The 15,847-nt window shown below is 35.5% G+C and overlaps 2 protein-coding genes across 5 annotated transcripts in view; both read right to left on the minus strand.

Annotated features, from left to right (window-relative positions):
- Positions 1-15,847, minus strand: part of LOC134793514 (methylcytosine dioxygenase TET) — a 149,224-nt gene that overhangs the window by 116,376 nt on the left and 17,001 nt on the right. For all 4 annotated transcript variants that reach the window (XM_063765095.1, XM_063765094.1, XM_063765093.1 and 1 more), the window contains exon 3: positions 11,729-11,869. In XM_063765095.1, coding sequence (XP_063621165.1) covers positions 11,729-11,869 — 141 coding nt within the window. The remainder of the gene's footprint in view (positions 1-11,728; positions 11,870-15,847) is intronic.
- Positions 1-15,847, minus strand: part of LOC134793521 (pre-rRNA-processing protein TSR1 homolog) — a 561,986-nt gene that overhangs the window by 93,158 nt on the left and 452,981 nt on the right. The window lies entirely within an intron of this gene.

Raw genomic sequence — 15,847 nt, forward strand, 5'->3', positions numbered from 1 at the left:
TTTGATACTCCAGGGGTCTGCTGTGACTGGCTGCTGAAGGGTGGCCTGGAGGTCGTTAGCCTGCCGTTGATTGTTCGATGAGAGCCGCATTGACTCACTTGTGTATGAAAATAAACGGGAATATGTACGGAAACTGTATCGGCATCAAGTAACCAACTTGAACGGAAAATAACCTTCATTGATTATTTTTTATTTTTGTTTCAGGATCTAATCAGCATGAGAAGGAAAATATATAAATATACATCCAAACTTTTCACAATGACAGTATCTAAGCAGCATCTTTTGTATTTCCATTTCATGTTTTATTTAGGTTCCTTTAGGATTACTATTTGTCTATGTAAATATTCTTTGTAGTCTCTTCAGCAAAATCAGCAAACAAAGGATAGAAAGCATAAAATACAAATATAGATAAAGCTCACACTTTTATCTTATTCGTTTGTTCGAATATAAACTTTCAAATCCCATGTAGAGTCTGTGCGGAAAGAGAAGAGTCATATTATTTGTTTATTGATCAAATAAGTAACACAGCATTACAGTATATAAAACCAAGGCACTGTGAAACTACAACATAAGAGAAAAGACAAAGAAAAACAATACACATAAAAATAAAAGAAGAGAAGAGAAAAGTCGTGGAATATAATGTATTGATTCCCTTATAATTCCACGATTCTTCTCTTTCCGCACAGAATCTACATGCAAATAATTGAAGATTCCAACTCATTTTGGAATACTTAACCCCTGATTCTTTTCCTCAATTAAAAAGCTAAATTCCAAACGTTTTTCTTTTATTTTAAAAGCAGGTCGTAGGTAGGTACATGTCACAATGGCCTACAGCAGATTTGTAGGTTACGCGTGCTCCCTACAGGCCCTTAAGCTGTGCACACACGGGGTGGAACACATAGGCATGTGCTGCTAATTGAGCTAGGTAAATAAGGTAGAAAACATAAGGAAGGCTGTGCGGCCGAGGGGTTAGGATTTGTTTTAGAACAAGACTGCAAAATGGATTAATGGAGAAATAGTTAAATTTATTACAAACTTTAGATAATTATAAGACAGACTGAATGAAAGATAAATATTCCAATTTTAAATTACACTTGGCTAGGTATCATCGACACTCGAAACATCTGAATTTAAGACCGCATGGCGCATGATGTTTGGTCGTGGTTGGTTCGCTACGGTCACGGAAATACGTCATTTATTACCGTTTAGTCAGCTCCGAATCCAGGTGTGCCTGTGATGGCCTTTTCATCAAAATAAAATGTCGCCACCACGTTATGTAAATGTAACCTTAAATCTAACATGTTCAAACATGCAGAATGAGAACTCACGCTGCGCCAGCGGGCGTAATGAAGCGCATGTTCTGAACTGCTAGTTGCGTAGGCACGTCCATTTATAGAGAGCTAGTGAGCCACGCATTTCTAGATGATTTACTTTCAAAACCTATTTTGTTTCCTGGCAACTCGGCTGTGTTGACTAGTGGAGCATTTAATTTAGGTTAGGTTTTCTTGTTTACGGGGGACGTTTAAGTAGGGCGTCTAATTGGAATAGTTGGTTATTTAGCAAGTCAGTGTTAGGAATTTAAACAAACAATATCACCACAATAATTATTTTTATAATGAAAAAGTCTGTTTGTGGAGTTAATACTACACATGCATACAGTAAAAAAAAAATACTTGATAATTGTGAGCTATCTTTTAGTCTGAAAATTGTCTTTGTTCCATGGGTGACACAAAATGGTTGGTGTATAATATAAAGCCTATCTTTTTTGAAACTATTGCTTATCAAGTTATCAGTCATATAACAAATTATTATATAACGGGCCTTTCCAAATATTCTCCTGTAGTTATAAGTAGACTGCTTTATATTTATATGTTTTCCCGATGTTCCTTTTTTTAGAGTTGCATAATGCATTTTTAAATGAAAAATTTAACTAAATGTGTGCTTAAGGGCGGCAATCCACCTGCCATTGAGATAGCCCATCAATCCATTTCGCCAGGGAATTCTCTGGGAAATAGGGTATTGTCATGGGAGCTGTAAAAGTAATTTATTACCAGTCGTAATGTGAAATGTAATGTCATTATTGTAATGTAGGTAAGGAAGAATTTTAATTTGAATTTTATGAATTGTTTTCATATAAGAAATATACAACATATTACAAAAGAATGCTTCTTTTTTGTTTACTTCCGGTTTTCTTTTCGAGATATATTTTACCAGGTAGGTATATTAATGAAATCCCATTGCAAGTAAAGCTTTCGTCCTGTTAATAACATAATACATACCTGCTATGATAAATTGTCAGTATCCCCAAATTTTTAATTAAATTACATTACCTATAATTATACCAGGAGCGTCATACTTAAGTAGAATAACCAATATCCTAACTAAGTACCTACCTACGGCATTTTGGTGCTAACGCAAAACACGAAAAGTCGATGGCGATATTAAAAACCATTAAATCCAGAATCTCCATAAATATTCCTGGTTAGAAATACCCGGCACACGCCACACGCATCTTTAAAAAAAATGTGTTAAAATCTCTTGAAGGCAGTAATTAGAGATGCGTTAAGCGCTCGGGGCTCGGAAGTGGATGCGTGGGCACGCTCGATTTTACCGCCACTGCTTCTGAACGCACCCCTAGCTCACGCACACACCTATCTAATGTTTATACGTGCATAGAGAAGGATTTGTTTCAATTTCTGTGGATTTATTTGCGTAGAATTTTCTATATAAGAAATATGTAGGTGTAGGTATTACAAAAGGCAACGCAAGGAAAATATGTATCGTATAATATGATTTCCTAATATTTTTTAAATTTATTAATAAATCAGTAGGGTATTGATATTGCAATTGAGACGACTGTTCAAAAACCATTTTATTCTACCCATTGTTAATGCTGCTTAAACTTGTTTTAAGCAGTATAGTTTCCCTTTTGTATAATATAATACATATTAAATATGTATATGTATAGCTGGTCAAGCAAATCCTGTCAGTAAAAAAAGGCGCGAAATTCGAATTTTGTATGGGACGATATCCCTTCGCGCCTACATTTTTCAAATTTGCCGCCTTTTTCTACTGACAAGATTTGCTTGACGCAGTATATATGAGTAATAAATCTTAAGATTTATATTCTCCAAAGTCCACATATTGCCAATGAGTTTATTGCAAACCATAAATTATTCCAAGATTATAGGGGAACAAAATAATATAGTAAATCGTGGGCGCGAAAGCTAGAAAATAAAATGCATTGCCTTCGATTTCGTATCGTCATAGTAAGGGGTGCATCGACGCACCCCTTACGCACTTACACACACTTGGACAGGCACTTCACATGCACTATAAAACTGGGACGCCATTGGTCGGCCTGTCTGCGCATGTGTGTGTAAATGTAGAAAAGAGGTCGGTAATGTGTGTAGATAGAGTTATTTATATCGTGTTCTAGGCTGTATGAATTAGTTGCGTGCATTGGGGTAGTCTTTGCTCAGAAAAAGTATTGATTTGTCGCTCGCCCGCTCGGAGCTTGCAACTGACTGGCAAGATGAATATTGTGAAGTTTAAAAAAAAAGTAACTATCTGAATTTAAAATAGGAACGCTTAAATTAATGCAGATGCTGAGAACCGGTCTTTGTAAACGGTTTTATAACGAACACAGCTTTAATTCTCTATTTAAATTTTTATTATACACCGACAATGGTCCTTTTGATGCACGCATATCGCGGTCATGCTTTTTAAAACAGGTATGCTGTACTTACGTTGAATAAATTATTTTTTCAGTGTAAAAACTATTTGTCTGATTATTTATCATTTGAATTTGCTTTTTTTACTGACTTCCACTCCACTTTGCGTTGAAGAAACCAGCGAAGAAAAAAGTCCAAGCAGCTGCCGTCACGTCCTAATCCGGTGTGAAAAAAGTTTTACTATTATTTCTAAGCTTTTAATATAGCTTTTGGAAGGTAATTGTTTAACGATGAAGTTTGCATTCTAAGTGTCCACTGCACCTTAAGTAGTCAAATGCTTTCAATTTCAATAGTAGTAAGATGTGTCAGGTCGCCTTAAGTACTACATATATTATAATAAAATAAAATCGTAATTACATAAGTATATCAAAAATAGAACCATATTAGTGGCTGTAATGCTATCAATCTATTTTGTAACATGACTATATATTAGCTGCTAATAATTAGCATATAAGTAAGTTATACTAAACGAACCACTATTTTGTCATTCATTAAAAATATGTGCACAAACAGTCTCTAAACAATGTATATTTACCTTTTACCGTTAAAAGCTAAAAGCTATTTACAAGCACAAACTAAAACTAAACTAACTGCACAGTGAGTAAAGCGCAGCAAAATGCAGGGAAACTCCACTAAATTCTAAATAATATGTGGTGCAAAAATAAAAATCTAATGCACGGATGCACGGCGCTCAAAGCTTTGTGTTAATGCATATTGCATACGGCTTAAAATTATAGCGTTGTTTTAAATTAGGAAAAAATATAATTATTATATGTACATTACATTATTATTTTGATAATTTTGTTAGGTATTGTCGGCACACCAATCGTACTTAAATAATAGTATAGAATGTTCAACTTTAATTAATAGTAAGCAGTTCGTATTAGGTAATTCAGAATGTAGCATATACTTGTTTCTCAAAGCATTAAACAGAAAGGCAAAGCATTGAATGACGGTGGATATCTACGTTAACATATTCACCTGACTCAATTAACAGATTGCGTATTGTGTTAAAATGACAACGTTATCTTGTTGATAAAATTTTCTTATTAGTTTATATAATTTTTGCATGTCGTTGCACATGTTGTTTTAAGTATTCTAGCAAATAAAATAATTCTGATTTTGATTCTATAAAAAATAAAATATGTTTTTTTCTCACAAAAAAATGTTCAAATTTATATTATAATAATTGAATATACAAAGCATTTATAAGCAATCATTATTATACTCTATAAAAACCTCACGTAATGCCTCCAGGACAAAAACAAAAAATCAATTACGAAATTCTTGTTACACGTAATAGTTGTAAGTCATGCATGCAAGATGCATCATTAATGACCTATCCGTTACGTTACATCAGCTGATAGCACAAAAACCGGCGAGAACCGGTAACATCTGCCGGCTGAATCAGCGGCACGTGCGGGAAAAAAGAAAAAATCAAAAGTGTAAACTCCCGCCGACCGTTATAATCGCGCGGCCCACTGGGTGGACTCACGTGGTTCCACGTTCGAATTTTTTGCCTGACAGTGATATATCGGCCAACGGGCCAACTCTTAATTCCTTTTTCAAAATGTTTGTCACTCAATTTAGGGATATCCGTTTTTGATTTAGGAATTGGTTCTTAAAACAATCGTCTAGTTAATGTATGTGTATCACAGTCACTTGTTCGTAACTAAAACGTATAATAGATTAAATATGAAGAACTCTTTATTAAGGATCTTGAAAAATAAAAAGACGTTACTGAACACAGTAAAAGTTATGTAAAGCTCACAACTATAAATAAGTTAAAGTTAAACAAATAAAAAAGCACTTCGAAGAAATTGTCTCAACTAAATTACAGCGCCGAAAATGGAATAAAAGTCGTAAACCATAATCAAATTGCAATCACAACAATAAATTCGTTTTAATTTCAAGATGGCGACATGTTTCTGTGTCATAAATCGGTGCCGAAAAATAATGTCGATTAAGGTAGGTACGCGGAATATTCGAGAAAACAAAAAAGCAATTAAAATGGACGATAAACGTAGATTTATGGACAAGTTTGTTAGTAATGTTTATTGCTAGACTGTTTGCACGGCGAAGGAAAGCGTTATTCTTTTGCGAGGCACTTTTTGGCGAGCGCCCATTTGTGTACATGGCTGTTATTATTTACTTAGGAGAATTATCTTTCTGAAACATGAACGAACGCTTACTTTAGCTTTCAAGGCGAAATGAAACCAAAAAATATTTTTGTGTACCTAAATATAATTTTTCGCATTAGTTTCAGAGTTAACACGGATCCTAGAGAAGTAATTGATTACATTTATAATTAGATAACAATGCAGTGTATAGAAAAATCAATAAATATAGTTTACTTCCAGTCACTTCACATAGCGACTACACAGGGGACTTATATGTAGTATATATGTAGAAAAAAAGTTGTTACAAGAAACCAAAATTACCTATAGACAAGGCAATTTTCCACCTCCGCTGAGAACTGAAGTTTAAACTATTTTCTGTTTCTAATTCCTAACTCGGCAACAACGTTTCGCAAAAATACCTAACCTTTTAGGTAGAACTTCTAAAAAGTAATTCAGCTGAAAAGCTTTATTTTTCGTGGGGTAGCGAATTTACGATTTCGGCTAAATTTCAGTGACGGTGATTCATCTTTCTTATAAATCCGTTCTATTTCTATTAATTGGCGCATTTTTACGAATCTTGTCTCGTCGTGTATAGGACTGTATTTACCGAAAAGAAATGATGATTTCCTGAAATATTTTTAACAACGTTAAAGCAATAATTTGTAATAAACTCTATTTCTATTACTTGAGTCGAAAAAATAATTAAATAATAATATACTATTTTATACCAAAGGACAATAATCTAAATTATTATTTTTCACCATTGTTATTATTAATGTCATGTCAGTCCATTGTTTCGATTTTAAGACTCCTTTATAAACTTCTAAAACAAAATGTACAGTTTTGTAATTGTGATAAGAGTAGCAAACTTGAATCCAACCAACCAACTGCTACACTGATATCAAACTTATTATTTAATCTTAATCAACCCAAAACACCTTTGCCCAACAATAGGTAGGTAGCGATCGATAAAAATCCTAAAGGCGGTCCGATTGCGAGCCGCGCGTTGTGATTGGAGGACGGGGCAGCTGCGCCGCACGCGCCGCCGTGGCCGACATGTGATAGGTACAATGTAAAAAAAAAAGATTTTATATCAGTATTGAGCATGTGTCTATTATATTGTAAGACTTGAACGATAGTACAGCTGTCGTTAACCTTAGGAAAATGTCACAGATTACAAACGGTATTGGTTGTCTTCGTTTATGGAAACATATTTGTACTTTGGATCTAAGTAGGTATCTATGGAACAAATAGCTTTCATTGTTCTTTCGAGCAACTTAATAGCAACTATACATATAGCCTATTCCTCGATTTTTGTAAATACATATCCTTTGCATGTGGATAGTTCTAAATACATATTTAGTATCATGGTCTAATAAAACATGGTCTTCTATCCCCAGAGTGACACAGGCCTACGTCACAATAACATGGCCGCTATATATAGCGCTATCGCATATTATCATATAGCGCTGTCGCATGATGACGTAGGCTTGTGTCAGTTAGGTGACCTAGAAAAGACGGGAATAGAGTACCAGGCGGAGTATATTATTATACCATGTTTAGTATATGCTTTTGTTGGCTTTACGTATTCATAATATCCATATAACATACATAGTAAAATCACTGACAACTGTTGCGGCGACGCGTGCGCCGATGAGGGCGACATGTGATAAATACAATGTAGTAAAAAAAAAACAGAAGCATGTGTCTATTATCAGTAGTGGGTTCAAATGGACATTTCAGCTGTCTCTCTAAATTTAAATTGTACATTTAGCAAAACGATACACTTCGAAATGTGTAACCTGCTTTAGAAATAAAATTCGAAAAAAAAAAAGCTTTTCAAATAATGTATAATATAAGAAGTAAACGAATCCTAACTTCCTATAATCCTTAACACTTGTTTCATCAAGTAAACTGTTATTTCCCAAGTACAGTTTGATCCATAGGGATACGTTACTTTAAACCATATTTTAATTCAACAAGTTGGCTCAAATATTGGCCGAACATTCGTATTTGAGTAGAGTAATGAATGTAGTCACAGATAAAGATAAACGCCAGGTGTCAAAGATCATAGACTTAATGGCCGCACCCGGCCTTTGAGAAATGGATTAAAAGCACAGTATCCAGGACAGGAAATGTTATGTTTTTCCTTCTTTTTTTAATAAAATTAATTATATCAGAGCGAAAATCAGAATTTATAATACAGATTACAGTTTACTGTCCTGAATGCCTGAACCTATTATTTATTATACCTACTTAAAATATGGGTGATCGATAAAACTCGTCTAAAAGAAAACCTTAGCTACATCGATTTGTCCTCTTTGTATGATGCTATCGTAATTGACCGGAGCGTAGCGAAGGTCTACGTTTCGACTGGAGCATTTTGCTTTTGTATGTCCGGATGTTCTCCTCTACAGGTCGCAATTCTTAACCGAATCTCGTGAAATTTTGTGACTGGATTCTATGTCTAAATAATTTTTTTTTGTCCGTCCGGTTTTTTGATTTTTTTTTAAATGGCGGAGTCGTGATACCTCGCGCCTAAACAAATAGTGGTATCGATACCATACGAGTGTTTTCTTTTTGAGATATGTTTATAGATTAAATGGCCAAAAATTCAGAAAATTTATTTCGCTGGTTTCGGAGGTATTGAGATATTTAATTTTAACTAATTTTAATTTGAGAAGGAGTAGCTAAATTTCGTCAACCCATCTAAGAACTATTTGGCTCAGTTTGTAAACGTTCGCTTTTTCTGTTTGCACAGAGGGTCTGGGTTCGATCCCCAGTAATTGTATGCTGGGATATTATAACTTTTTGTATTTTTTTACACATAAATTTCGTATTGTTTTTTTTTTAATTTACTATATTTAAAGCTCTTAGCACCATGTTATTTAAAGCTCTGCTCGCGAGGTCTACAGCTCACAGAGCCACTAGTTTTTATCGAATTTGTTGGAGCTAATATATTCAACAATTGATTTACAAATATATTTTTTATTTATTTACGTATGTACGACCGATATTTGTTCATTTAGGATGTGGCGTACTCTGCGGTCTTTCTAATTGAACTCGTCTTAAAATCCACTTAGCCCTTTATCAATTACCTCCACATTTTCAGATTAACTTAATACAATTCTCGTTCGCAAGATGATTTGTAATTAGGTGAGCTAAGTAAAGGTGTTACGGAGGGGGTTGCCTCCCTCTAAGCTTTACGGTGCTTGTTTTAAAACTAATTTGCTAAACTTCCTTCGTAGCCGTTAAGTTATAATCGTAAATTAAGTGGAGTACCGACGCTTTTTTCTTCGGAGGAAACTTGCCGACGAAATACTGGCCGCTTTTTTCAGCCGTTTGAATTGTAAAAAAGGAAAGTTCTGAATTCGAAAAAAGAATCACATTCTTTCCTTGCTGTTATGAGTCGCTAGGCGCCTATACTAAATGTACATATTTTTTAAAATACGATATAAGGAGACAGATAATGGAGTAGATTCGAAAGAGCAGCACGAACGATCTTTTCACGGGCTATTAACTCAGCGGTTATGTTTTTTATTACGATTTTATGGTAACGAGTGTCTTTGTTTTGAATTTCGATTTTGTATTTATTAAAGATGACGACTGGATGCGATGTCGCGGCAAATATATACGTGATATACGTCTGATTATGAAAGATCTCAATAGCAGGTAGATCTGGCGTGCCTATGAATAAATACTGTGACCTTAGGAAGTGAATTCAATTCAGCGCATAATATTATAGGTAATAGGATTTAGTGCTACTTATACCCTGGCAATTTTTGCACTTACTTATAAAATAGGGCATGCGATACGAGTATATATGCCGATCTGTTCTCGACTTTACCATATATTTGATAGACTTAATAATGGGTAACAAACATTTGACATAAGTAACTATATCAGTGGTGGTATTATACAACTGATAAGCCGTACCGAAGAGCATTATTCAAATACTTGCAACAATACTACTTCCTGGTCTGTAACTTTATACTTCGCAATCGAATAATAAATGCAAATCTTCCGTTGAATAAGTCATACTCGTATCGCACTTGCGTCATCCGCAAGTTTTTCTTCAAGATATCCTACATTGAATGAAACATGACCGGCCGGAAAAATGATCGTAAATAGTGAATGAATTCTAAGTGTCAAGGTCTGGATAGGTATAAATAGTACATTGTGCAACGTGAGGGTTAAGCGAGATTTGGTAAACGAGGCCGATAATTCCCGACAGCCGCAGGTTGGAGTGAATTAAAGATTCGAGTTTACAATATTCTTACCCCCGGAGTTATACACAATGTTTTTCATCACACTTGCGAAGAAAAAACTAAGTTTTAAGCGAAATAATTATTAAATACGGTGACATTTCAAACATACATCCGCCATATTGTCATTTCATGACAGGTTAGGCATCGAAGGCACATACCTTCGGCATTCAGCCACGATTGAACATTTATTAAATTAATCAGCTTAATATATTTTTAAACATAAACAATAATATTAAACTATAATCGTCAATATTTTAAAAGTAAAACTCCCTTATACCTTGAATTTAAACAAAATATTTTACTTATAAAATAACCTACTTGGTTTATATGAATTAGTGATGTCATAATCAAAAAGAAAACTATAACTCCCTAGGGAGTTATAGCTATTTTTTACAATTCATAACTCCCGCAGGAGCAATATAGGCCTTTTCACTTAAGTACACCTGCAACCTGCATGAAATAAGATCTTTTTCGAGCAAGTGTGATGAAAATGTTATATACGACATTTGACGAACGTTATCCACGTGGGACGTGGGTGGCAAAGATTTTGTGAAGATTATCAATCTTGTCAACTGTCTTCAGTAACTTTCAGAAATAAAATTGTTGAAATTTATTATTACCTCGAAACCGTGTATAATACCTACAGGGTCTTGGTTTTTCTTTACTATATTTCCTTTAGGTACCTATCTGCTATAGCTAATTAGCTCAATTAGGCCGCGCGAATGGCGCTGCGATCGATGTCTGTCAAGTTACAGAGATTTCTTTTTTTAACTTTAAAAATAAATGAGACCGAACGGGTTTTTTTTTTCAAGTATGAATTCATTTTATTTATATAATCGAACGCTAGTTGAACTCAGTTCAGTTATTAACTAATATGTTTTCAACTAGGTACTAAGGTTTCTAGTTACGTTTAGAAAGTACGTGGGACGCGAGAGTCGCGAGACCAATACTGTTCGTTATCAGCTTTTTATAAAAGTCAAATACCAAAAAATATTTTAAACTTTTACAAAAGTGATTGTCTCTTTCTTTCAAATTGTAATAACGAAAAATGTATTTAGCTGCGTATCCACTAGAGGCAAACTCAGGTCGAGCAGCCTCAACTTGAAGCAAACAGCCTCAGTTTGAGGCTGCTCGCTCTGAGGCAAAGGCTCGAGGCACGTTGTGATCAGCTCGAGGCGAATAGCCTCAGCTTGATCCGCAACGTGTGCAGTTTAAAGCCAAAACGCGTCGATCGTCTCCATCAAATGCACGGCTCGGACCGAGGCTCCTTTGAGCACGGTAAAAAAACCGACAAAATATGGCTCGGCTCGCGGCCACGAATTTGCTTCGTGTCGCGGCGAGCCTCAGGTTGAGTAAGCGTATCCACTTGCGCGGCCTCGGGGCGAGGCAGCCGCTCGACCCGAGGCTGCCTCTAATGGATACGCGGCGTTAGTCTAGCTAAAACACAACTTCTTCGAGCTAAAAAGACATTTATGCATAATGGCGTTATTCATAAACGTCTAGAAAGAGACAAAATTTAACAGAGGTTTGTAAGAGGTTACTAAGTTTTAACAAGGGGGTTAGACTATATTGTGGGTATTTTAGTATTTAAGAATAAGTAACTAACCTTCTTCTCGGTGAGTTTCTCGCAGCGCCGCTGCTTGCATATCTGGTGGCTCTTGTCGTTGCGGCACGGCGCGCAGTCCCCGCAGTTGTCCTTGCGCTGGCAACCGATGCATTCGCCGCATCGTTTGCGCTTCTTCTTTGTCTGTGGATATATCGTTATTCTTCATGTGTCTAAGAGCAGTATTCCAACTGTCCAATTTCTCATTAAGCAAAATGTGAGACGCAATACATGGACACAGAAATAGGATAGGTCGAATACCATCCTAAGGACTAAATTACGTATAGGTAACAATTAACAATAAGGGTGTTACCGCATTTGTAAAGAGGCCGCAGGTGACGTTTCATACTTAAAACTTCTTACCAGGTGCCTAGCATAAATACTAGAAGAAGCGAAGCGAATGCCGTTGGTACATATTTAACGCTCTTATGACAGACATTAGAACTATTTCTGACCGGCTTAACCAGATTCGACGTCAACATTATGTGGTGACACCCTAAAGTACCCTTTGCACTCCTTCATTGCAGTCAAATGAAGAAGTGCAAAGCTCACTCGATATACGCTATTAGCTTTATATTTATATTGGAGTCTGTGCTACGAGCCTTTTTTTTATAAGTTGATAGTGAGCAACAAAATAGGTATAGTATAAATTATCTCAGTTGAATTTTTCGGGTTCGGGTGCTAATCCGTTAAACAAAAGCCTTTGTTTCTTTTAAGAGCGCTCTACAGCACGAGCCAAAGCAACCATTTCGTTTAAAAAGCAACTATCGTGATAGTATTAAGGTTCAAATTCATGGGACAGCTCGTTCAGAGAACAATCAGGGTGGTCATGTTTTTGGAGATAACAAAACGTGTTATCTCCGTTATGGGCTGTTTTATGAATTTGAACCATATAAATAGAATGGTAAGTTTGCTTTTTAAACGGGCTTGTTCCCGTTACTTATGTCGGGGCTATTAGCAGTAAGTAGTGTAACCACTGCATAAAGGAAACAATACCTTTTGTTTAACAGATTAGGGTCCAAGCCCGAAAAAATCACCTGAGATAATTCATACTATAGTTAAATATTACGGCTCAATAACACAGAACATAGCTAACACAATTAAAAAAATATGTAAATAGTGATTGTTATAAACTCTCATCGACATTTTAATACTTAAACATCAGAATTTCAATACCTAAATATAATTTAACTACAATGGCTTTGCGCTTTCCCTAACAATTTGTAACTTCGTTTGCGTAAGGAGGTCTCCTATTTACTGTATTTTATCCCACTTTCGAACGGCTCACGTAAGGAAATTTGTGAATTTAGAATGTTGTCAAGGCTCTACAATATAAATGGAGACTAGAGTTTTGAATGATTCACGGTTAGTTTCACTAGACTTATATCGACCGGGTAGCAGCCGACGTGCACGAATGAGGGTAGACCCGCTATCATCAGTTACCCGTGAACAAGATGCATGTAACTGCGTCAAAATATCGAGAGCTCGAAAACAATACAAAAGGTAATCACGGTTCATATCCCGGTCGATATAAGTCTAGTGTACATGGACACTCAAGCCACTCAAGGTAACTCTCATTGACATCGCTAATCACAATCAGTCCACGACAATGCGTAACATTGACACAAGAAACTGCCCCCTACTACAGTATCTTTTTTTCATCATTGCGCAATGTTGAAACCCGTCAATGCAAAAATAGCCAATTTAATCACACTTTGGGTGGTATTCCGTATAAAATATGTAACATAATGTAATGATCAATTAATTCAAGTATCATAAAAAATCCACAACAGCTGTGGAGCGCGCGCCGCCATTTTGCACAATTTCATTCCAAATGAGTCGGTTATCTTCGGGCGCAATCGGGGCCGATCGTACCCCCGAACAGCTGACGAGCAACGAATAGGTACCGTTTGTTTTAAATTTGAAATAACGCGAAAACCGCGATAAGAATATTATACTAATCAAACAGTATCACGAAATAAAATAGGTAGCTTGTTTTTAATATGTCGACCAATATGGGACTGCCATGCTGTAATTGTATAACGCTGCGATGTCATCGGAAAACTGTTAAGGCGACGGTAGCGGTGGGTAAAATATCAGATTCTGTCAATTTACCCCATTTCACACACAAGCGCACTTCACGCACACTACCTCACTTTAGTGGGACAGGTCAGTGACCCATCATGTTTTTTTAAGATTGGACTTTTAGTTTAGTATTGACCACTAGCCTCCTTTGAGGGTAAAAGCATTCCATTTAAAGATGAAAGAGAAACAATGCATTTAATCTTGCTTTCCTTGTCTGTTCATGTCACACGTGACGTACCTATTTAATTCATTTGATTGTTGACTGTTTTACTACCTACTATTGCTTTGTCGCGTTTTGTACAATTAAAGCGAATAAAACAAGATGTCATTAAGTCAGATGTAAAATGTTATTTACTACTCTATACGGTTTTTCATAAGGTGCAAAATCCATTCAATAGGAATTTAAATAAATAAAGTTTCAGCAGGGTGGCAATTCCATTTTGGCGGATAAAGCGAAACAGAATTAGTTCTATCGAACCTGCTTACAAATTTTCACGAGACACAGTTGAGAAATGTGATCTGCAAAGGAGAACATACAAAAGCATTTTTGCCCAAGCTGAAACGGAGACCTTTGCTAACGCTCGGCCAATGATGGTTTAGACCTATAAAAAATGATTGTCCCTGCTGTAATTTTAATATCTTTATATTTCAACCGGTATAGTTTTACCTTCAAAAATAATCGGTATCGCTAAACAATAGCGGTACCTTACTTATACGTTCACGAAATCGGTATCTGCATAACTTGATTGTTAGTAAACTAACCTGGAAAATAATCTCAAAATCACCGAAACATTTATGTACAGTCACCTGCAATAATATGTTACGTCATTAGCGCCAACTTTGCCTCCAGGGAAACTTTGCCCAAAACGACAATTTTAAACAAATTCGTTAATGTAGAAAAATTGATAATAGTTATGGCCACCCTGCTGTTTTTAGTAGAAAATTGGTTATATTTCTGACAAAGTATATGCCAAACTTGTGCATAACTTGACTTGGGAATTTTGAGTTTGAGCGAGTTGTCTAATATAGGGTATATTTCGTCGGGCAAAAAATTGATAAATAATGAATGCAAGTAGAAAAAATTGAGAACCCTTTGACAAATATTTCCGGGTTTCAGTTATAACACATGAAGCATAGATTATGTCTATTGAGATTTAAACGAATAAGGCCTATAAAATACACAAAAGTTTTAGCGGTGGGCAAAGTAATCCGGTAATTTGCCATCCATACCAACATTGCCCACCACCAAAAAACGGATTAGGGTTGTCACTTTCATCTAATTTACCCAACTTCGCAAGTAAAAGAAGGTTATGTTTGTACACTAAAATAAGTTTATAAATATATACTGTATTTAATTTGTCTTATTATCCTTTATTTAGATGTTTTATCCCGTTAATGAATGAAAACACAACAAAAATCATATTTTTGGTCATTAAACTATTGTAACAGATTTTCTCAAAAGTGACAACCCTAGCCTTTGTAAAATGCTTAGGCGAGCCTTATTTGGAAATGGGCAAAAACGGGTAGGCAACATTGCCCAGCAAATTTATTTAAAAGTTTTTACACTTATCGCTAAGTTATTAACAGGGGATGGTAGGATTGCCTAAAACCTTTAAGTGATCCTTAGACATCATCATCATATATACGAGCTGTATTTGAATACCAAATTGACGTGGGCAATGTTGGCGAAAACCCCGGATATTTTTTTATTTACCCGCCCTCTAAAACGCAAAAAAATGGGTAAAAACACAATAAAAAAATGTTTTCTTCACATAAACTGATGCGTTTGATCACAATGGACGTGCTGAGCAAAAAAAGTCATATGATGTGATATTTTTTGAGAAATTCGTGTTTAAAAAAAAAGCGGGCAAAGTTGATGATAATGAGTAATGACGGTACCTACTCTTCGAAGGTCGCAAAAATATGTGACATGCTCTTATGGTTCTACAAATAAGATCGTGTCAGATATTTTTGCGGCCTTCGTTGTGTAACATAAATTGCAGGTGACTGTACATTTGGAATAATTATTTTATTTAG

Source organism: Cydia splendana, chromosome 9 (genome assembly GCF_910591565.1).
Source record: "Cydia splendana chromosome 9, ilCydSple1.2, whole genome shotgun sequence".
NCBI lineage: Eukaryota > Metazoa > Arthropoda > Insecta > Lepidoptera > Tortricidae > Cydia > Cydia splendana.